At 62.8% G+C, this 22,318-nt stretch overlaps 1 protein-coding gene across 1 annotated transcript in view; it reads left to right on the forward strand.

The window, feature by feature from the left end:
• The first annotated feature begins 10 nt into the window (after positions 1–10).
• Positions 11–22,318, forward strand: part of Adgrb1 (adhesion G protein-coupled receptor B1) — a 91,569-nt gene continuing 69,261 nt past the window's right edge. The window contains exons 1-2 of the mRNA XM_042700002.1: positions 11–53; positions 12,397–13,385. Coding sequence (XP_042555936.1) covers positions 12,605–13,385 — 781 coding nt within the window. The 5' untranslated portion in view covers positions 11–53; positions 12,397–12,604. The remainder of the gene's footprint in view (positions 54–12,396; positions 13,386–22,318) is intronic.

Here is a 22,318-nt window from a genome sequence, read left to right on the forward strand (position 1 = left end):
TTCGCAACTCGCCGGATCAAGTCGTCGCCGAGGAGCCGCCGGCGCCGGGGAAGGTAGGGAGGCTCCGGCGGGGGCCCGGGGCGCGGCGGGAGGGGGTCGGGGCACGGGGGGGGGCGCCCGGACTTCCCAACTTCGCCGCGTGGGGCTCGTCGGCTCCCAGGTTTGCGCTCGCTTGGGGCTCGGGAGTTTAGACCCCCGCCCGGGCCCCACCAGTCCCCCCTCCCCCGGGTCGCCTCCAGCGGGCGGCGACGGAATCTGGCAGGTCCCCGCCCGCGCGGGCCCGCGGAGGGGGCGACCCGGACATGGGAGCGGCGCCCCCGCGCTGCCCGCCTCCCCCACCCCGGCTCCCGGGCCGCCCGGGCCCGGCCGGCAGGCTGGGCAGGAGGAGGCACCCACCAGCCCCGGCAGGCTGGGGACGGTGGTCCCGCGGGGGCCGCACACAGGCGCGGGCAGGGGGCTGCGGAGCCCCTCGTTGACCCCCGAGGACGCCCCCTTCCTCGGCGGCCCGCGACAGCCTCCCCCACGCGCAGGGCTGCGGGCGGCCGAGAAGCCCCGGACTCGCGCTCGCAGCCCTGACACAGACCCCGTATTCGCCGAGAAGACCCCTAGAGGTTCCCCCGAATCTGGAGGGGGGCCGTCCTCTGCCTCCCCACCGCCACAAACACGCGCGAACGCCCGCCCGCGCTCGCTCGCACGGTGGGCGCGGAGCAGCCGCTCTGAACTTTGGGTCGGCCCCGAGCTGTGTGCGCAGAGCCGCGGGGCCCGGCGCCCCGCACGCCCGGCTCCGCGTCCCCCCCGCCGGCCTCGGCGGCCGGCCTCTGCCGCCGCCGCGCGCGCGCTCCTCCGAGCTGCCCGGAGGAGCGAGCAGGCCCCCGCGCCCTCCCCCGAGGCTGGGGGCTCGAGTCCGGCCGCGGACCCCCGCTCTCCCGGTCGCCGCAGCCCCCAGGCAGGGAGAGCGCGCCTCCGGCCTGGGGCGGGGATGGCGGGGCCGGGAACCGCCGCGAGCCCGGCGGCCGCGAGGGCTGTCGGAGGCTGCGGCGGAGCCCGGGTCCCTCCGCCTGGCCGCGCCGGCTCCTGCTTGGTCACCGCCAGGCAATCGGGGGAAGCGCCTAGCTCGGCGCCCCCGACTGGGGCCTGGCGGTGCCCAGCCCACCCTCCCTACTTTTATCTGGGGCTCCCAAGTTTCTTAGAGCGCACGGACCAGGACTGGGGCCTGACCAGGACGGACCCCTCTTCCTTCAGCTGCCTTTCCCCGCGGGAACCCCGTCACGCTCCATCATCTCCCCCCATCCCCCGTCTCGGGTTCGGATCCCTTAGCCGCAACTCCGGGAGGCGCGTGGGTGGGCAGGGGCGCGCACCCCGCCCGGGGAGCCGCTGAGGAGGGGCGCGCGTGCGCCCCACCCGCGGTCCAGGGAGACCCTCGGCGTCCCGACCCAAACACCCAAACCCCACGCCCCCTCCGAGCGAGCGCCGCGCAGGAGGAAGAGCGCCCGCGCGGGCGGCGGCGTGCGGAGAGGGGCCTCAGGGTCCCTTCCCGTATCTGGGAGGTGGAACCCGGACTGTGGGGGTCTTCGGGAACCCGCCAGCGTCCTTTCCTCCGCGAGCCCCGCGGCCTGGGGAGCAGCGGGGCGGTGAGTGGGCGAGCCGATCCCCCGAACCGCGCGGGCGGCCGTAAAACTCCGCGCCCGGACGCCGCCGCCGGGTCTTGCTTGCGGTACCCGAGCAAGGTCAAGCGTCGGGAGAGGGGGAGGGGGCTCCCGGGCGCGCCCCCGCCGGCGCGGAGTCGGGGGGCCCCCGGGAAGAGGGGGGGGTGGGCATCCCGCCGAGTCAGCCCCGCGTGCCCGCCACCCGCGCCCGGTCCCCGGAGGCGGACGCCGCGCGCGTTCGGGGATCCCGGAGCGCCCGCCGCGCGGCCCTGCGCCCTCCCTCTCCCGCTGGCTCGCAGAGGCCCGGCCCTGTTTTCGTACTTGTTGCACCTGTGTGTGTCGGAGGGGCGGGGGGGGGGGGGGACCCGGAGCCCGGGCGGCCCGGAGCCGAGGCCCCCGGGCCAGGGGAGGTGTCAGGCCGGCGCGCGGCTCCGCGGGTGGCGCTGCGCGGGGAGCTCGGACCGGGAGTTTGCCGCTGCCATCTGGGCCCGGGCGAGCGCCGGGGCGCCGCGGCCCGCGGGGGCGGAGGAGCTCGGTCTCCAGGCGGAGCTGGCCGGGGAGGGGAGCCGCCAAGTTGGACAGCCCTCCAAGTGCCCTCCTTCTCCCGCAGGCTCCAGTCCCTGCTGGGCCTCGGCGGCCGCGTTCGTAAAGTGGGGGCGCGGGCTGTGCTCCCAGGGCCCGTCCGGGTCCGAGATCCAGTGTTGCGGGTCCGCATTGTGCTGGGGCTGCGGCGTCCGGGCCGGCTGGGTCCCCGGGCAGCTCGGCGCCTGCGGACCCCGCCGCGAGGCCGGGCGAGAGCGGGCCGGGGGCAGAGCCGGCCCGGCGGCGCGCACCTGGGCAGCGCTCTGCGGCACCCTCGCCTCCGGTCGGCCCGTCTGCCCAGCCTCGCCTCCGGGAGCGGGTCGTGGGGCTCGGAGCCGGCCTCCCCGGGGACGCCACGGTCTCCAGGCCTGGGTAACTGGCGCCGGGCTGCGGTGGCGGAGGGCGGAGGGCCGGGCGCGCTGCCCCGGATCACCGGGAGAGGGCGCCCGCGCCGCGCCGCACCGCGCCGGCCCTGCCCGCCCCTTCCGTCTCCTGCTCGGCCGGCCCGCGCTCGGGCCCCATCTTGGGCAGCACCCAGCCGCCTTCTCTCGTGCCTTGGCTCCCCCCGCTGCGGGTCTCAGCCCGAGCCGTGTCACTTGCCACTTGCCTGTCCCCGCTCTCCTGTGCCGTGCACAAGCGTGAGCGCTCGTGTGTGCACCGCCTGTGCACATCGCACGCACGTGCCAGGGCCTCCGTCTGCGGGCCTGGGGGGGAGTGTGTGCATGCGTGCAGACCCCACCGGACAGTGCTGTGTGCGCGTGTGCCCTGCGCTGGCAGGACCTCGGTAGACCACGTTTCACTCTGCCCGTGGGCAGAGCCCATGCACATGCCCCGTGTACTGCTGGGGACGAAAGCTCTAGACACCCCCCTCCACCCACAACCCCCAAACCAGAGGGTTCTGTGAAGCCCTTCATGCCAGCTGCAGTTCCCTCTGCCCTCCAGCCTCCCCTGCGGCAGCTGTGCTATGGTGCAGAGCTGTGATTTCTGGGTAAACACGGGGCCAGGACACATGCACACACACACTGGCTGAGTGAGGCCTGTCCCTCCCATGTGCTCCTGGGAGTAGGAGAGGAGAGGGGTCTGGGAAGCTCCAGGGGCTCTGGGAACCCAGGGGTGCAGCTCCCCCAGGAGCCTCTGAAAGAGGAAGGAAGCTAAATTGGGGCTCACAGAAAGAGTGGTGGGTAATGGATCCGAAGGGTTTGGGCAGCTGTGCAAAGTCTCTGGGGCATGCAAGTGCTGTTGTGAGGACTGGATTTGAAGTTGGGGAGGGGTGGAAGGAGGGAGCTTGGCTCTGAGAACCATGGGAAGGCCCCTGAGGGTTTAAGGTAGATGGCTTGGGTGATGGCCATGCTCTAGAGATGAGTGGTAGATAGCTGGTCACAGGAGCCAGTTAGAAGGCAAAATGCACACCCTGTGGGAGAAGGCTGCCGTCTCTACAGCTGCACCACCAGCTCTGCCCACTGTCCATCTTGCACACAAGCATCTGCACATGAGAAAGGCCCAGGGGGCTGGATGCCACCTCCCTAAACTCCACGCCCCCTGACAGACTCTCAGGGACGTCTGCATACATGCAGGAGGCGTGTGGGCCAGACTCCCTGCTCTGAGGAACACAGTTGTGGATGGTCACACCCTCCGATGTGACATTGCCACTCGCTCCTAGAATCTGTGGCTCGAAGGGCAGAGAAGAGCCCTCACCCCCCCCCCCCCACCCCCAGGGCCAGACCTAGCAGGAAGCAGTGGGGTGCGCATTCAGATCTCAGGTCTCCGGGGACTTGTGCTGGACTTGTGCTGTCCGTGGCCCTCGGTGTCCTCGTGGTGAGGACAGCCTTCTCCTACGCCCGGATTAGGGCAAGGGGTCGTCACAAAGGAAGGGGCAGTGCTCTCCCTCTTCCTGCCACATCACCTGGCTCTTAGTAAGTGACAGAGTGACAGGGATTAGGGTGGAAGGTCAGCCTGCAAGCGGAGTGTCCTCCCTCCAGGCAAGGGCCTCTGCTGTGTCCCCCTTTGCCGGCTACTTGTCGCCGTCTTTCTAGAACATCCACAAGCAGGGTCCTGGGTTGAACCTGGGACTGTTCTGTGCTCACTGTGAGGTGCCTGTCCCCAGGCCACAACTGTGGAAAGCCCTGACCATGGCCTGTGGCTCCACAGGGTGGACCCTGCACCTCCTTTTGCCTCCTGCCTCCCTCTCCTCTGCTTGGTACTTGCACCGCACTATTGCACACATGCACATGTGCACACACACACATGCACACGGGACTCTTGCTTCTGTCCTCATCCCCAATCATCAGCTGTCCCTAGACCCATGCACGTCATCCCACAGCCTCCTCCCTGTCTGTGAATCTGTCACTGAGTTGTTCTGGGCCAGTCGGGCAGATTCTGGGAAGCATGGTGTCAGGACTAGACCGTGGGAAGAGGCCGGTGACAGTGGCATGGGCCCTGTGCCAGGCCCTGGTCCACCTCCCCCTGCTTGTGCCACTTTTTGCTGACTCCGGGCTGGACATTGTGTTGAGGGCCCTTCGAAGTGGGATGAAGGCAGGGAAGGGCCAGTGGCAGGGCTCTGGGGCTCTGAGGGCCGTGCCAAGGTAGCCTGGGCTCTTGAGGCTGATCTTGATGGCCTTGGGTGCTGTGGGGGTACAGAGGATACTGTAAGAAGCCCTGGCCAGCTCAGGACTCCCTCCCCCCCTGCCTGGAACCCACACCCTGCTCTGTGATTCACGCCTGCCCCCCTTGCCAAGGTCCCCAGCACAGGCACAGCCTCCTCTGTCAATCTGAACCTTACCCGGAGCTTCTGGGCACCGGCTTGGGACCAGCCACCTGATGAGAGTAAGCTGGCCTGCCATCCGGCAGCCTTGAGCGCGTGGAGCACAGGCCCAATGCATGCATGGGGCCAGGAGGGCTGGCTGCGCCAGGTCTGCTGTGGGGCTGTGTCTACGCGCTCTCAGAACCAGAACAGAAAGGAACCACGGTGGATTCATGACAGGGCCATGGCCTCCTCTCCCCAACAACTCTGTCCGCCCTCACCCCTGCACCCAGCACACTGACACACATAGCCACGCCCTCACCCCTGCACACACACACTGACACACATAGCCACGCCCTCACCCCTGCACACAGCACACTGACACACATAGCCACGCCCTCACCCCTGCACCCAGCACACTGACACACATAGCCACACCCTCACCCCTGCACACACATAGACACACATAGCCACGCCCTCACCCCTGCACACACACACACTGACACACATAGCCACGCCCTCACCCCTGCACACAGCACACTGACACACATAGCCACGCCCTCACCCCTGCACACACACACTGACACACATAGCCACGCCCTCACCCCTGCACACAGCACACTGACACACATAGCCACGCCCTCACCCCTGCACACAGCACACTGACACACATAGCCACGCCCTCACCCCTGCACACACACACTGACACACATAGCCACGCCCTCACCCCTGCACACACACACTGACACACATAGCCACACCCTCACCCCTGCACACAGCACACTGACACACATAGCCATGCCCTCACCCCTGCACACACACAGACACACATAGCCATGCCCTCACCCCTGCACACACACACTGACACACACAGCCCTGCTCTCACCCCTGCACCCAGCACACTGACACACATAGCCACGCCCTCACCCCTGCACACAGCACACTGACACACATAGCCACACCCTCACCCCTGCACACACACACTGACACACATAGCCACGCCCTCACCCCTGCACACACACAGACACACATAGCCATGCCCTCACCCCTGCACACACACACTGACACACACAGCCCTGCTCTCACCCCTGCACACAGCACACTGACACACATAGCCACACCCTCACCACTGCACACACACACTGACACACATAGCCACGCTCTCACCCCTGCACACAGCACACTGACACACATAGCCACGCCCTCACCCCTGCACACAGCACACTGACACACATAGCTACGCCCTCACCCCTGCACCCAGCACACTGACACACACAGCCCTGCTCTCACCCCTGCACACAGCACAGACACACATAGCCATGGCCTCACCCCTGCACACACACACTGACACACATAGCCATGCCCTCACCCCTACACACAGCACAGACACACATAGCCATGCCCTCACCCCTGCACCCAGCACACTGACACACATAGCCCTGCACACACACACTGACACACAGCACACTGACACACAGCCACACCTTCACCCCTGCACCCAGCACACTGACACACAGCCCTGCACACACACTGACACACACAGCCACACCTTCACCCTTGCACACACACACTGACACACATAGCCCTGCTCTCACCCCTGCACACACACACTGACACACAGCCACACCTTAACCCTTGCACACGCACACTGACACACATAGCCACGCTTTCGCCCCTCCACACGCACACTGGCACACACAGCCACGCCTTCACCCTTGCACATGCACACTGACACACACAGCCACACCTTCACCCTTGCACACGCACAGACACACATAGCCATGCCCTAACCCCTGCACACACACACTGACACACAGCCACGCCTTCATCCTTACACACACACACTGACAGCCATGCCCTCACCCTTGCACACACACACCAACACAGCCACGCCTTCACCCTTGCATACACACTGACACACATAGCCATGCCCTCACCCCTGCACACACACACTGACACAGCCACACCTTCACCCTTGCACACAACACACTGACAGCCATGCCCTCACCCCTGCACACACACAGACACAGCTACACCCTCAGCCTTGCACACACACTGACACAGTCATGCCCTCACGCCTGCACACACACGGACACAGCTACACCCTCAGCCCTGCACACACACTGACACAGTCATGCCCTCATGCCTGCACACACACTGACACAGCTACACCCTCACCCCTGCACACACACTGACACAGTCATGCCCTCACCCCTGCACACACACTGACACACAGCCACACCCTCACCCCTGCACACACACTGACACAGCCACACCCTCACCTCTGCACACACACTGACAGCTACACCCTCACCCCTGCACACAATGACACAGTCATGCCCTCACCCCTGCACACACACTGACACACAGTCACACCCTCACCCCAGCACACACACTGACACAGTCATGCCCTCACCCCTAAACACACAGCCACACCCTGACCCCTGCACACAGCACAGCCACACATAGCCACACCCTCACCCCTGCACACTGACACACACATGGCCACACCTTCACCCTCACACACCACAGCTGTGTACATCTGCATTTCTGGTACACTGCTCATTATATGTGTAACATTCATCACATATAACGTGTACACTGTACATGCTTCCACACGTACATGCTCATGAACTTCTAATGCACAGAAAAGACACATAGTGTGTCTACTTACCCTTGTACACACCTCTGCACCCACACCCACTTCTACAAGACTCAAGTGTACCGACAACATACACAGCCACACACAGTGTGTCTTCATACACACATCATTCACACCACTGACACTCACAGGTACCAACAGCACGCGGCCATGCACACACATCCTGATAGCCCAGGCGCTGGCCTGCCTCCCGCAGGACGCTGTCCCACAGCGCCTCCCTCCCAGCTTGGCTTGCGCTTGCTCACTTGGGCTGTTGGTGGAGGCCCTGGCACAGCTTCCTCACACCTCCCTGACTGCTCTGTTCCAGATGGTGGTTCTGCCTCCTTTTTTTGCCAGTCCTGGTCTTGAACTCAGAGCCTGGGCACTGTTCCTGAGCCTCTCTGTGCTCAAGGCTAGCACTCTACCACTTGAGCCACAGTGCCACTTCTGGCTTTTTCTGTGTATGTGGTACTGAGGAATGAAATCCAGGGTTTGATGCATGCTAGGCAAGTGCTCTACCACTGAGCCACCTTCCCAGCCCAGTCCTACCTCCTTTTGGAGCTAGACCATCAGTCCTGGCCTGAGAGGCACTGGTACCTCCGTAACTGCCATACCAGGAGACCTGCAGGTGATCTGGGCTGAGTCCTGCCATCTCCCAGCAATCCTTCAGTCTCTGGAGGTGGCTCTTAGATGCCTGCCTTGCTCATCCTTAGGATGGCCTCAGATCTACCCGGAGACACCCAGGCCTAATAGTGGCAGGGCAGGGGACATGGAGTTGTCCTGAGGGCCCACAGGTGGAATGGGTTGATGGGTCCCGGCAGAGAGGCATGCCCTTGGAGGTGCGTGGGCAGTGGGACGAGGGGTGGTAGGCCGTCTCTGTGGCCTTCCAGAGCACTGGGGCCTCCACCTGTGGTAGAGGTGGCACTGTCATTGCTCTGGGCTGTACGTGGGAATCAGATGAGGGCCTCCTCCAGGGCAGAGTGAGGGGTGCCCAGAGCACAGGCTGGTCTAAGCAGGGCCCCTGCCACACACCCGGAGCAGCCTCCAGTTCTCAGCCTGCCTTCCTGCTGGCTTCCTCAGGGCCCTGCAGGGGGTGGGCAGGGGACGGTGCCCCGCGGGCCTGGGCCTGGCAGGTGTGGCTCGCAGGGTGGCTCGCAGGGTGGCTCCCGTTGCTCTCCCAGAGGCACCGTCTGCCTCCGCTGCGGGCCCTGCGGACCTTGCTGGCACAGGCCGAGGCCAGGCAGGCCAGCGAGGCTGCCACTACACAGGCTCTCCCGTACCCTCCTGGGCTCCATGGCTCAGCCCTGAGATGCACACCCAGCCCCGCCAGGGCCCCGCAGGTCAGCAGCGGGACATCTATGCCTATGGTGACCAGTTGCCTGCTGGCTGAGGCCTGGAAGGCCTGCGGGGGGTGGGAGGCTGTGGGATGCCCTGGGCGGGGAGGATGCCCACCCCTCCCACCCCCTGGACAGTCCTCTGTGCCCAGGGCGCCCGCCCCTCCCCCAGCACAGCCTCTTCTCAGGACACAGGCGGGCACTGTTCGGAGGCCCCGGGACTACAGAGTGCCTTTGTGGCTGGCGTCTGGGGATGCCATTGGCAGCCCAGGGTGGGTGGGGAGGGGTGAGGGAACCTGAGCCCCGGGTCGGGTCTGTGGCTGTGGACTAGTTGGCGCAGGGCGGGGCTGCTGCTGGCCTTCAGGAGGAGGAGGAACGGGTGCACTGCGGCTCTCCGTCCTGACCTCCAAGCCCTTTCAGGGGGTCCTCATGTCCAGGCCTGGGGACCTGCACTGTGTGGAGGGTGAAGGCCCGCCCCTTCCCTGCCCCCGCCCTGAGCTGTCCCACTGTATGTTCTGAGGCTAGAGCCAGTGTCCTCTGGGCTGGGGACGCAGCTAGGCACTAAGAAGGAAGTACTGGCATCAAGGGCATTTAGAGTCTACAGAAGGTGCGGGAGGGGTGGGACCTGTGGGGGCTCTGCCAATAGTTGGTCACTGACCTTGGAGCCGGAAAGGAGAGCGGGAACAGCCCAGAGCCGCCCAGGCCTAGACGGGGGACTCGAGACCGCAGAGGCAGCTTGTTGTCTAGGGATCCCACAGTCGCCCACTCTCCCGGTGAGAGGACCGAGGACAGTCCCGCGATGAAGTTGCGAACCAGAGGGGCCTCGGCCTCCGCGGGAGCCCCATCCTCCAACCCGGGTGAGAGCTGGGACAGTCCCGCGATGAAGTCGTGAGCCAGAGGGGCCTCGGCCTCCGCGGGAGCCCGTCCTGCACCCAGCCTTCTCCAGCCTGCCTCCGCCACAGGAGCCTGGACAGGAGGCCCAGGCGTTAGCCAGGCTATAGGACAGACGGTGCTGCAGGCTTCGGTTCTGTTTCCTGTCCCTGCTGTGCCGGGGGTCAGGCTGGACGGCGCTGGGCCACGGGGACCGGTGGGGACAGCCTTGAGTGTGACTGGAGAGGTGGGGTCTCCACCCCCATCTCAGTGAGGGCCACAGGGTTACCGGTCGGCGGCCGGCACACTGTCCAGGGCTGCGCCCACTGCTCCCTGCGCCCCGGCCCTGCAGGGCCAGGCTCATGAGGCTGAGCGTGTGTTCCAGGTCACATCCGCTTTCTGGAAGGGATGATGGGGTCCTAGAGGACCCCGGGTGGCTGCACACGCGCGGAGGTGGATTGTACAACCCAGCTCCTTGCCTGCTTTCAGCCTCCAAGTCCAGCAGCCTCCAGGAGCGCTTTGGAGAGAGGGCGCCAGGAGAAGGTGCCGGGCTTTTGGATAATTCCTGCTGAGACTTGAGGCTCGTAGGGTTGCCTGGGCCTCCTGGGCCCATGAACGAGGCTGGGGCTTCCTTCAGGCTGTGTCACTGTTCCCCGGAACTGAGGCTGATCCTGACTCCAAAGGCCATGTGTGGGCCCGAGTCTGTCCCTGGAGTGGGGCCCCAGAGACGGGCTGAAGGGAGGACCAGCAAGGAGAGAGCCCAGCTGTGCCCTCTGGCCACAGTTATTCTGGCTGTATAAACAGGGAGAGGGGCCAGGGCAGGCAGGCCCTGCCAGGCCACTTCCTGGTCACTGTCAGGGCCAAAGCTGGCCAGGGCAGCGGGAGGAAGATGTGGACATTGCTTCCTCAGGGGACCAGAGGTGCCAGCGTAGTAAGGAGCTGGTGATGTGGTTAGTCCTTTATAAAGATCATAGGGCTGGGTATGACCACTTTGTACCCCAAGATTCAGAGCTGCTCTCCGAGGGGCCTCTTTCTGTGCCTGGCTGGCTAAACTTCCTCACCCCAGCCCAGCCCTGCATCTTAATGGGGACAGTGAGGCTCTCTCCTTCTTTGATGGACACGCGCTGTGTACGCGCTCACATGGAGGCTGTGTGTGAAAGGGACTGCAGGGGGTGGCCCAGCTTACAGCATTCTGGCTCTCCAGTGAGCTCAGCACAGGTCAGGGCGGGGCCAAGGACCCTGCCCTGCCGGGGAGACTATTGCAGAAAGCACACACAGACCAGATCCCACACCATGATGGACCTTGTGTTGCTGGCCTGCTGGGCCCGGGCAGCAGAACACAGCAAGTCCCTGTGGGCAGCGGGTGGCTGCGTGCAGGGTCAGCAGAGCAGAGGTGTCCGCACCAGAGGGCAAGACCTACCTAGACATCTCTCCCTGCTGTACAAGGGAACTAGACCATCAAGCAGGGACCTTGAGGATGGCAGGAAAACAGGTGTGGGGACAGAAGGAATTTGCTAAGGTGGGTGTCGATGGGCAGTGCCCCAGCGTGTGGAGCCCGAGGGAGTGCTGTGTGTCCCTGCTCACACGCCGCGGGCAGCGGGCAGCCAGGGCCTTCTCCTGGCACCAGTCATCCGGGTTCCATCTACTGAGTGTGACCTGGAGGAAGCGACTTCATTCTCTGTGGCCCATTTCCTCATCCCGAAGTGGGGTACCGTGTGGCCCTGCAGAAGTTGGAGAACAGCGGGTGCAAGCGGACGGGACGGGGGGGGGGCGGGCAGGAGTGCGGCTCGCGGTAGGAACACACAGGGTTGCAGCAGCAGGTAGGCAGGAGAGAGCAGGCATGAGCAGCTTACCCTGAGCCCAACCCTGTGTGTGTGTGTGTGAGTGTGAGTGTGTGTGTGTGTGAGAGAGTGTGTGTGAGTGTGTGTGAGTGTGTGAGAGTGTGTGTGAGTGTGTGTGTGAGAGAGAGAGAGTGTGTGTGTGTGAGTGTGTGTGAGAGTGTGTGTGTGTGTGAGAGTGTGTGAGAGTGTGTGTGAGTGTGTGAGAGTGTGTGTGTGTGAGTGTGTGTGTGTGTGTGTGTGAGTGTGTGAGTGTGTGCGTGAGTGTGTGAGAGAGAGTGTGTGTGTGGTTTTGTACCCACTTCTGCTCCAGCCTGATAGTGAAGCCGGAGTGCCTTTCTGTGAGATACCCCTCCTGCTTTCCTACCCATCAGGCCGGCCGAGTCTTCCCAGAAAGGAAGGGGTGAAGGGAGAGGAGACAGAACTCTAAGCTCAGGAATCTAGAGGACAGTGAGCAGACCCAGGGTTCTTGGGAGCCAGGCCAAGATGCTGGCCCTGCAGCCATGGCCAACGGTCCCATGTGGCACAGCTAGCCACCCTGCTCAGACAGCATGGAGGAAAGCCCTGGAGCCCCTGGCTGGACCCTGACCTACAGGGCACGCGGTAGGACAGACAGGCAGATGAGCCAAACGGGGTTCCATGGAGGCCCATGGCCTCCCTGCCTGCCTGGACCTGCACAGCTCCCCTGCTCCAGCCCTTGGCAGCCCAGAGACTCATGCCGTCCCCTCTGCTCTTTCTCTTCCAGCTGCTACTGGTGGCCACAGTCCTGGACCTTAGGAGCCACGGCTGCTCTCTGTGGGGGCTGACACCGTGCCTGCCCCTCTCCTGCCCTCCCCAGGCCCCCGCCCCCTAGCCCCAGCCGGGCCCTGCCTGCCGCCAGACCCTGGCATGTCAAGACCTGGCCCGTGCCTGCCTGCCCAGCCCGTGGATCCCCGGCGGCCCCGTGAGCTAGGATGAGGGGCCAGGCCGCCGCCCCGGGCCCACGCTGGATCCTCACTCCGCTGCTGTCGCTGCTGCTGCTGGGGCACTGGGTGCGCGTGGCCGCCGGGGCGGACGTGGGGCCCGGGGCTGAGACCTGTGCCACGCTGGTGCAGGGCAAGTTCTTCGGCTACTTCTCCGCGGCTGCCGTGTTCCCGGCCAACGCCTCGCGCTGCTCCTGGACCCTGCGGAACCCAGACCCTCGTCGTTACACGCTCTACATGAAAGTGGCCAAGGCAGCTGCGCCCTGCACGGGCCCCGGCCGCGTCCGCACCTACCAGTTCGACTCTTTCCTCGAGTCCACACGCACCTACCTGGGCGTAGAGAGCTTCGACGAGGTGCTGCGGCTCTGTGACCCCTCGGCGCCCCTAGCCTTCCTGCAGGCCAGCAAGCAGTTCCTGCAGATGCAGCATCAGCAGCCGCCCCAGGACAACCAGCTGGGGGTCCTGAGCGGGCCCCGCGGGCCCGGAGACGACTTCTCGGTGGAGTACCTGGTGGTGGGCAACCGGAACCCCAGCCGGGCCGCCTGCCAGATGCTGTGCCGCTGGCTGGACGCCTGTCTGGCCGGCAGCCGCAGCTCGCACCCCTGCGGCATCATGCAGACCCCCTGCGCCTGCCTGGGGGGTGACGCTGGAGACCCTGCCGCCAGCCCCCTGGTCCCCCGTGGGGACGTCTGTTTGAGGGATGGTGTGGCTGGGGGCCCCGAAAACTGCCTTACCAGCCTGACGCAGGACCGTGACGGGCACAGCGCGGCAGGTGAGTGTTCTGCACAGCCTGTGTTCACACAGGGTGTGAGGGAGGACAGTACCCGGACCCAGGCTGCAGGCTGTGTGCACACAGAGAGAGAGAGACAGAGAGAAAGAGAGAAAGACAGAGACAGAGAGACAGAGAGAGACAGGGAGAGAGACAGAGCGCACTCAAGGCTCAAGTTCAAGTATACTGCGGGCCTTCTGCTTCCAGGGCAGGAAGCTGGGCCGGGGGTCAGGGGTTGGGGGAGGGAGGGAGAGGAGACCTGGCACACAATAGGTACTTGTCGACTTGTCGAGTGTGGAGGGAAGGAACACACAGCAGAGTCTAGTTCCCTCCAAGGGTGAAGTGTTTTCATTCTCAGCTATGAGAGCACTGTGCCTTCTGATGGGCCTAGCGCTGCCTTGACTGCCGGCTGGGGCCGGGGATGGGGGAGGAGCTTTTGGGAGCGGGCACGGGATGGCGCGTGGGCTGCATGGGTAGTTGGACTCTCTGAAGAGCCTGCCCAGGGGTGAGGTGGGGTGTCTGCGTGGCGTGTCTGTCTGCTGCAGCTGGCGGTGAGGCTTCTGTAGGTGTCCCAGGTGCCCGGGCCGGACAGTGAGGACGGGGGGAAAGCCCTGCCCTGTGCGTGCGACCGGAGGGAAGAGGGCACGCAGCGCATGGCAGCACGCAGGCCCCTCAGCTGGCTTCTGGGTGCAGAAGGCCCAGCATGCCAACCCTGGGGGCTGCGGTCCTGATGGGAGCCAAGAGGTTGCCTGGACCGGCGACCTTGTGTGAGGTCCTGAGGTGTGAGGGACAGCACTCCTGGCAGAGGCGATGGCAGAGGCCAAGGCCTGCGGTGGGCAGGCGCTCAGCATGTCCTGGGACGGGGATGGACGCAGCGCATGGGAGGAGCGTTGGTGTTCAGAGCGTGCACGCTCCTGTGCCGGGCGCGCAGTGCGTGGGTGGCACCCGTGGGCCGGATGGTCACCCAGCCATGGCAGGTCAGTCCTCACGTGCCTGGACGTGGCGCCCCGTGCCTGCAGGAAGAGCACCTGGGAGCTGGGCTGGGGCCGTGGCAGGGAGCGCAAGTGTGAGAGGTGCCCGCTGCTCAGTGTGAGGCTGGACTCGGCTCTCGGTGCCGGGAATGCATGGCGGGCTGAGAGAGGCCTTCAAGAGGTCACTGCAGACAGGGCAGCTTAGCCTTTCCGTGGCTGACAAGGCGTGGACTCTCAGTATAGTCTATAGGCATAAAATAGGCTGTGCCGGGCATAAGGCAGCCAGTGATCCTGAATCTTTGGGCCGTAGATCCCAGATCAAAAACCTCTAGGAGGCCAAATTCTGCCAGACAAGAGGCAAGGACTTGGGGAGGCTTCGGCTGAGCCGCGCTGCCTCTCCCCCCCCCCGCCCCGACCCCCCAGGGAACTGTGCAGGGCAGAGTCAGCATGCCAACACAGGGACCAGGAAACCGAGTGGAAATGCTGGGCCCATCGCCCTATCAGGGTTCAGCAGCAGGGAAGGGCTGAGGACCAGCCTTCTGGCCAGGCAGGCTGGAGGTCACTGTGACCTTGGCAAGGACGGTGCGGTGGTGCAGCAGAGGGGAGTGGGCCCAAGAGGTCCCTGGGAAGAACGGAGCAGCAGAGCGGTGTGCTTGTTGGGGGAGCAGAGAGACGGTCGGAGGCCAGTTCCTGGTGGGAGGACACTGGAGGGCCAGCCCAGCTGTCCCAGGCAGGTCTGCCTATCCCGCTCAGCCGCTGCTGGTCACTGAGCTGCTCTGTGCCGTGGTTCCTTCACCTGCAAAATGCCAACCACTTCCCAGGCTGGCCCCAGTAGCTTGGGTGTGATGGATCTCAGGGCCCAGCCCATGGCCACACCCCACAGGCAGGAGCCAATCTTTAGTAGCATCATCACTGCAGAGTTGCTGCCAGGGAGCTACCAGATGCTGCTTGGAGCAGTGCGGTGTGGAGCAGGCTGGCAGAAACTGGCACCTTGGGACAGGCGTGGTGGATGGATGCCTCGGTGCTGTGGGCCAGGGAGTTTGGGGCTGAGGGAGACTCGGAGTTGTACTTCCCTTAATGAGCACCTACTATCGTGGTGGGTAGACCAGCTAGACTTCCCCGTGGGATGTGCCTGTGACCTGGCAGACGGAAGGGCCTCCAGAGGGCTGGGGACACGCATGGTGCATGTGGGCTCTGAGTGCAGACTGAGACGGGGCTTGTGGTGGGAGCCAGAACAGAGGGAGCTGCATGGTGGACATTCAGGAAGTGGCTGGCCTGGTCTAGGTACAGCCATGAAGGCTGGAAAGGAGGTGGGGGAGTTCAGGATCTGAGGACTCAGAATGAAAGGATGTGGGTCTGCCCACAGAGTACGGAGCTGGCCTGCAGCAGGGTACAGTCAGGAGTGAGGACTGAGCTGGGAGACATGGCCGAGGAGAGCCAGGGGTCAGTGCGTCTTAAGGGTGAGAAACTTGTGGATTACCAGGATAAGGGGTGTGGTGAACAAAGTTCTGGTACCTGGAGTCCCAGGACAGAGCCAGGCTGAACGATCTCGTTTGAACCACACCTTGGAGCGCCAGTGCTCCTGCCTGTCCCTGTGCTCTGGGCAATCCCGCCAGCTCTCTTCCCCAGGCTGCTCATCTTTAAAACAAGGAGAGTAAAAATACCTTCCTTCCTAGACTGCCATGAAGAGTGAGAGGGTTTGTAGGCTAAAGTGGTGCTGCTGCTGAGATATCCTGTCCTTGTTCATTAGTAGGCAGAGACTCCACCGGGCCCCCGGGGAGACAGATCTCGAAAGCGGCAGGTGTAAGAGAGGAAACCCGGGCAGTTGGGGTTGTGTGTGCACATTCTGGAATAGAATGTTGGGAAGTGCTCAGAAGCAGGTGGGAGGGCCATACATACATGTATGTGGACATGGGAGCCTGTACATGCATGCATATGAGTATGTGTGCCACGTGTCCACTGGTGTGGGCACATGGCTGCACATATGTGCACATGTGTGTACGTGTATGCAGCACTGTGCATTGTATGGTTGTGACTATGTCTGGTGTGTGTGCCCATCTGTGTTCATTCACAGTGCAGTATGCTCATGCACATGTGTGCTACATTCGGTTATGGCATGTGCATGCACAACATACTGTATGTGTGTGCAGATTGTAGGTGCATTATGTAGTACTGTATGTATACCTATACAATGCAGCACAGGGCACATATGCATATTGCATACACTCAAGTTGTGCACGGCTGTGTGGCATATGTGTGTGTATGCATGAAGTGCATTGTGCATGCACCTATCCATGCATTCGGGGATGAAAATATGTGTGCACATGGTGTGTATGTGGTAATCGTGTGCGCACGTGTGTGCGTTAGGAGTGGGCTCTGTGCATGATTCCATCGGTGTCCTGATTGGAGGTGGCTGTTCAGGGCTGCGGGTCTTGTTTGGAGAGAGCACAGGGACCTGGCTGTGAACCATAGGAAGTAAGAGGCAGGTCTTCAGAGATGGGGTGTCCTGTAGTTGCCAAGCTCAGAGCCTGGAGCCCAGCCTGCTCCCAGAAGTCTGCTTGACCTGGGGAAGAGAAACAAGCTGAGCTTCGGTAGGGAGGCGGCTTTGTTCCGGAAGCAGCCATGTGTCAATTAGTGTACCATTCCTCATGCAGCCATGCTGTAGGCTCCCCAGTGGGGCTCCCCTGCCCCCGGGCGTGCACGGGGTGTGCCTCTGCCTGCGGCCCTCACCAGACACCTCGCTCAGACGACAGCTGCTCAGCTGGGCCTGCACTGATGAGCTGCTTAAAGCAGGGGGCTGGGCCTGAGCTCTGTGCCCCTCTGCCCCTTTCTAATGCTGTCACACCCTGTTCACGTTTGTCTGTGCCAAAGTGGGAGCTCTGCGCGGAGGGGACGGCGTCCACTCCTGGGTGTTTCTCTAGGATGTAGGACAGGGCCTGCACCGCGTCAGGCACTGGGGACGTGCTTCCACAGAGACACCAAGGCACACGCGGCGGGGTCACGTGGCAGAGCCAGCTAGTGCTGCCGCTCGGGCCTCTCAGGCAGTGAGCACCACTCGGCGGCAGCATGCAGGACGGACACGGCCAAGCGGCCAGCGAGTCTTCAGGAGGCAAAGCTGGGCAGGCTCTCACGCCCAGATCTCGCCCACTGAGTCCTGTGCCAGGGCCTCACTGCCGGTCGGGAGGGGGTGGGACTGCACACCTATCCCCATCCCCTGTGCTGAGCCTGGCCCAGCTAGGAGCCAGAAGGTGGCCTGGCCAGCCTGTGGCCCATTTTCAGCCCTGCCCCCACCAGGCCTTTCCAAATGCCACATGGCCACGTCACGCGTCAGATTCTGCAAGTCCTCCTCAGGCCAGAGCAACTGTCCTCCCTTCACCGCCCCCCCACCATGCTGCCAGCCCCGGCGCCCTCCCTCCATCGCCGCGTCCTCCCTGGCTCTGCATCTCTCCATCTCTGCCTCAGGAGAGATGGAGCATCTCTCTCAAGGGCTGCTTTAAATATTCATGTTTTAATTAGAGAACTTGATTGCAGAAGCGACATGTACCATCATCATCATAATAAAAAAAGTGTCCTGGGCAATGGAGTAAGTGTGTATATGTGTCTCTGTGTGTGTGTCTACTGTATGTGTCCCTTTGTGACCTTGACTGTATGTCTCTGTTTCTGTGTGCCTCCCTGTGTTTCCCTGTGTGTGTCTCTTTGTTTCTGTATGTGTGTACACATGCCCGTGGTGTGGGGCCGTGGGCGGTGCTGTGTGTCAGGGTGTGGACACATGCACACTCCGCTGGCGTTCAGGTTGGCTAGGGTGTGAGAGGCTTGACTGACCAGCAGGCTGATCTCCCCCCAGTGGGCCTCTTCTGGCTGATGACCTCTTCCCAGGGAGGCATGGTCTCCCCAGTCCCTGGACATGTGTCAGGGTCCGCTGGGGTCTGCAGACCCCGAAGCCGCCAGAACTGGAGTGCAGTCTCGGCTGTGGTGGAATTGTGGGCATGACAGAGAGCAGGCGTTGACTTGGCATCTGTCATCTCAGTGGGAGACTCGTTTGCCCAAGAGTCCAGGAGAATCTAGGAAGCAAGGTTTCTGTCCATGCAGACAGCTCTTTCTGTCCAGATGTTAAGAGCAGGGTAGGGATGATGGAAGCGTCAAGCATGCAAAATGCTGTTACAGAGAAATTCCCACATGCTCTCAGTCCTCAGCCAAACCCCCAGCCCTAGCTCAAGAGCCAGGCTCTGGTCATGTTATGGCCTGAATTTGGGTTCCACTTCCTAAAATCCTGGGCAGTCTGTGCCACCCGATCTGATAATGGAGGGGGCCTAGGAAGCACAATGATTTGCCCAGAATCCCAACAATGGCCTGGATTTCAGGCTTGTAAGCAGCAGCAGCATTCATGGGACGGACCCAGAAAAAGCGCAGCAAGCAATCCTGAGCCCCTGCAGATGTGGCTTGCTCTGGCTCAGCCAGCCTCGTGTTCCCTTCTGGGAAGTGGGGATGGAACAGACCCTGCTCATGGTCTGGGTCAGGCTTCAAGGGGATGGCTCTGGCAAGCTCAGGAGAGGACAGTGCTCAGCGAGGACTGAAAGCTCAGCTTCACGGCCCAGCCCGGGTCCGACGGCTTCCAGATCCAGGCAAAGAGCTGGGGGGGGGGGGGGGGGCAAATGAGGCCTTGGGATTTACCCCCTGCCCTGTCCTTGGTGGTCTTCCTTGCTGTTCATGCAGGGACTCCGGATCCAGCTCCCAGGTCCTCGGTGCAGAATCAGTCTGGGTTCTCTAGGACAGATGCCTGTTCAGGCTGCTGTCCCTGAGTATCTGGAGACCAGTAGCAATACACTGGGAGCTGACCAGCCACCCAGGTGCAGCCCAACCTGCTGGGCTTGGGAGCCCTCTGCCGGATGAGGGTGGTAGCACACATTTCCCCTCCAAAGGGGATCCTGGAAACCCAAGGGGCCTCCCAGAGGGGAACTCCTTCCTTCTATGCCCCCATTTCATCCCATGGAGGCTACCAGATCTGGGAAGCCCACCATCTCTAGGCCCAAGCACTAGGGTGGGAAGAGCACCCAGCTCCCCTTCACTGGGCACCCTCACTCCTGGGTGGCCAGCCAGCCTGCCTGGCGGCCGATAATTGGCTCTATTCATCCCCATAATAAGATGGAAATGAGGCTTCCAGACAGAGGGGGCATTGAGTGGGGGAAGAATGGCAGCTTCTTTCCGGGTCTGGAGGGGCGGCCTACCCCCAGCCCTGCCCCCTTGCGGCCCACCGAGGCCCGATGCACCTCTGTGTCCCCCGGTGCCCTGCACTGTGGGCCCCAGGACTTCTTCCTGCTAACTCCCCTCCTGGCACGGGTGCACTTGCTCAGCAAACATTTATTGAGTATCAGCTGTGTGTGAGGACACACATTAGAATTGAAAATGATAGCAGTGACCATTTTCTGAGCATTCATTACTGGAGGGAGCGTGGCCAAGGTTAGGAATCAGCATGTGACTGAAATCGGGGCTTAGTACGTGAGCAGGCTCAGAGACCCTCTGCTTGGGATCAGGGGTCAGTCTGTGATGAGGATCAAGGCTCAATGTGTGATCATGAATCGGTGTTATGTTTGGGACCAGAGTTCGGTGTGTAATCAGGGTCAGGGCTTCTATGTGACCTGGACCTGAGGGGGGCCTCCTCCGAGCCAGGGTCCCCCTCCCCACTCTCTTCTCATACGCTCCGCCTCTTCTCCCATCCCCCTCCCACATCCTTACCACCTGGGTCACCAAGGTAACCAGCCCCGAAATAGTGGGTGTTTTGGCAGCTGAGGCCTAACCTGGGTCTATCCTGAAAGGCTGCGCTCTGCAGTGGTTGCCATGGGAACTGAGTGGCATCTTCCGATTAGCCTGGCTTGGACACCCTTTCTCTCTCCCACCCACTGCCGCCAGTCTCCACATCATTCAGGCTTCCTCGTGGGGGCTGGGCCAGGGCAGCCAGGAGGGCACAGGCAAGCAGGATGTACTCCCTGGACCTTCCTCTGCGATCACAAGATGGGATGCTGTAGCAGGTGAGATTCCTGAGGCGGCGAGCAAGCACGCGCCTGGACCACGGTCAGTCCTGGCAGGTGGCCTTCCTGAGGGCTAGGGGGTGGGGCTCTGGAAACTGATCTGGTTCAAGATCTGGAATCTGACCTGGTTCAAATGTGGCTCCCGATTGTCCTGAGTTGAGGCACGTGACCACACACCCTCAGAGCCAGCCACCTGGGCCTGTTCTGTGGGCAGCTGCTGCCCAGTCCTGTCCTGTGCTCACATGGAGGCCTTGCTGAGGACGGCCAGCCTCAGCCCGAGCTCTGCCCTGGGTGTGGGTGGCTGTCCCTGTGCCCGTCTCCCTCAGGCTGTCGGTGTTTGCAGTGGAGAGGAAATGAGAGTGATGTCGTTTTCCCCACATCTGTCTTTTATTCAGTCCTTGAGCCCCTGAACCCCCACCTCTGCACCTTGCTGGAGTCAGATCTCAGGCAAATGTCCCCTTACCTGGCCCTTGCCACGGGGACACCCTGCTCCCAGCCTTGGTTTCCTTTGTTATAAATGGGTAGACCTGTGTCTTGTGTTGATGGTCTGGGAGTTGGGGGCCCAGTGCCGGGTCCTCGGCACAGGACAGAGCTCATGCTGTGGGTCGGGGAGGCACCCCTGGATGCCTTTCAGGGAGCTTTTCTTGAAGGGTGGGCTGGGGCATGACACCGTGGCACAATTCCTGCTTAGCCTCTTCCTAGCTGAGAATGTAGGTCTCTTATTTGCCTCCCTTAGCAGGCTCTGTTTTCCTCTGGCAAGTAGGAGTGGGGGGGTCTCCTTGTAAGAGGGGTGTCCCACCCCAAGTGAGGAGGGGCTCAGAACCTTCGCCTGAGCCTATACATGGGCTGCATCCCACAGGTACGTTACGCTCGGTGCAGGGATTGCTAGGATTGACAGGTCTGGCCCTGCAGCCCTAACCCCGCCGCTGCTCTGCATCTCTGGAGTCCATGGGGCCATCATGGCTCCTGGAGGAAAGGGAGAGGGGAAGTTGCTACCACAGGTGTGTGTGGGAGGGGGGAGGACGTCAAAGATGCCGGTTCCTCCCTGCCCACCCCAGTGGGGAGGAGGAGTTCCGTTGGTGACCATGATTTCCTCTCCTACCTCCAGCTACTTGCCTCAGCGCCCCCTGCTGGCGTAGCCCGAGCACAGGCAAGGGATGGGCAGACTAGCTGTATCTCAGTGCAGGCACCGTGGCAGATCAACTCAGACCTAAACCACCATACCCATGCCCTGCCCTTCCCAAGACCTTGCTTGCTGTTTGTCCTCCTGCTGGTCTGATGAGGGGTATCTGCTGCTGTCCTCAGGCAGAGGGGTGTGAGGCAGGGAGGTGACTCAGGACCCATCAGGGAGGGGGCTGTCCGCTCCCTGGAAAACATCCCACTGCCCCATTATTTGCCTTTCCCCCTACCCCAAATAAGACTGAGGCACTGGGGTCCTCTGACTGCCAGGAGTGCTCTCTCTGGGGTGGACAGAGCAGTTTGCTCTTGATGCCCCAGCAGGCAGTAATGGGTGGTAGCCTCAGCGGTCCTGGCCTCACAGGGGTGGCAGGGGTGGGGGCCAGAGCACAGGCCAGAGGCCTCTGTCCTTGTCAGACTGCTCCCTGCTGTTGGTCCCTGGTGGTGCTCAGGGCTGTGGGCCTAGATTGTCCTCAGTGTTCTTAGAGGTTCAGGGCCACCAGGGACTCACACTGTGTTTAGAAGCGTGGCTGTGAGGGGACCAGATGGTGGGGGTGGCGGCTGGGTGAGGCTGTGGGGTGGGGCCCGGGGCCTTCCTCCTGGGCTCTTCCAGCCGTCAGCTCTCTCTGCCTGGTCTAAGGGAGGACTCTGCCGGCTGGGCAGCGGGATGTGGGTCTTTGATGGGATGTGTGGGGCCGGGTGGCTCACAGGCCACAGAGGAGGTAGGGGTGCAAGGCCAGCCAGATTGAGGAGTGCCAGCAAG

This window comes from Dipodomys spectabilis, unplaced genomic scaffold (assembly GCF_019054845.1).
Source record: "Dipodomys spectabilis isolate Male_0828 unplaced genomic scaffold, ASM1905484v1 ptg000264l, whole genome shotgun sequence".
NCBI classification, from domain to species: Eukaryota; Metazoa; Chordata; class Mammalia; order Rodentia; family Heteromyidae; genus Dipodomys; species Dipodomys spectabilis.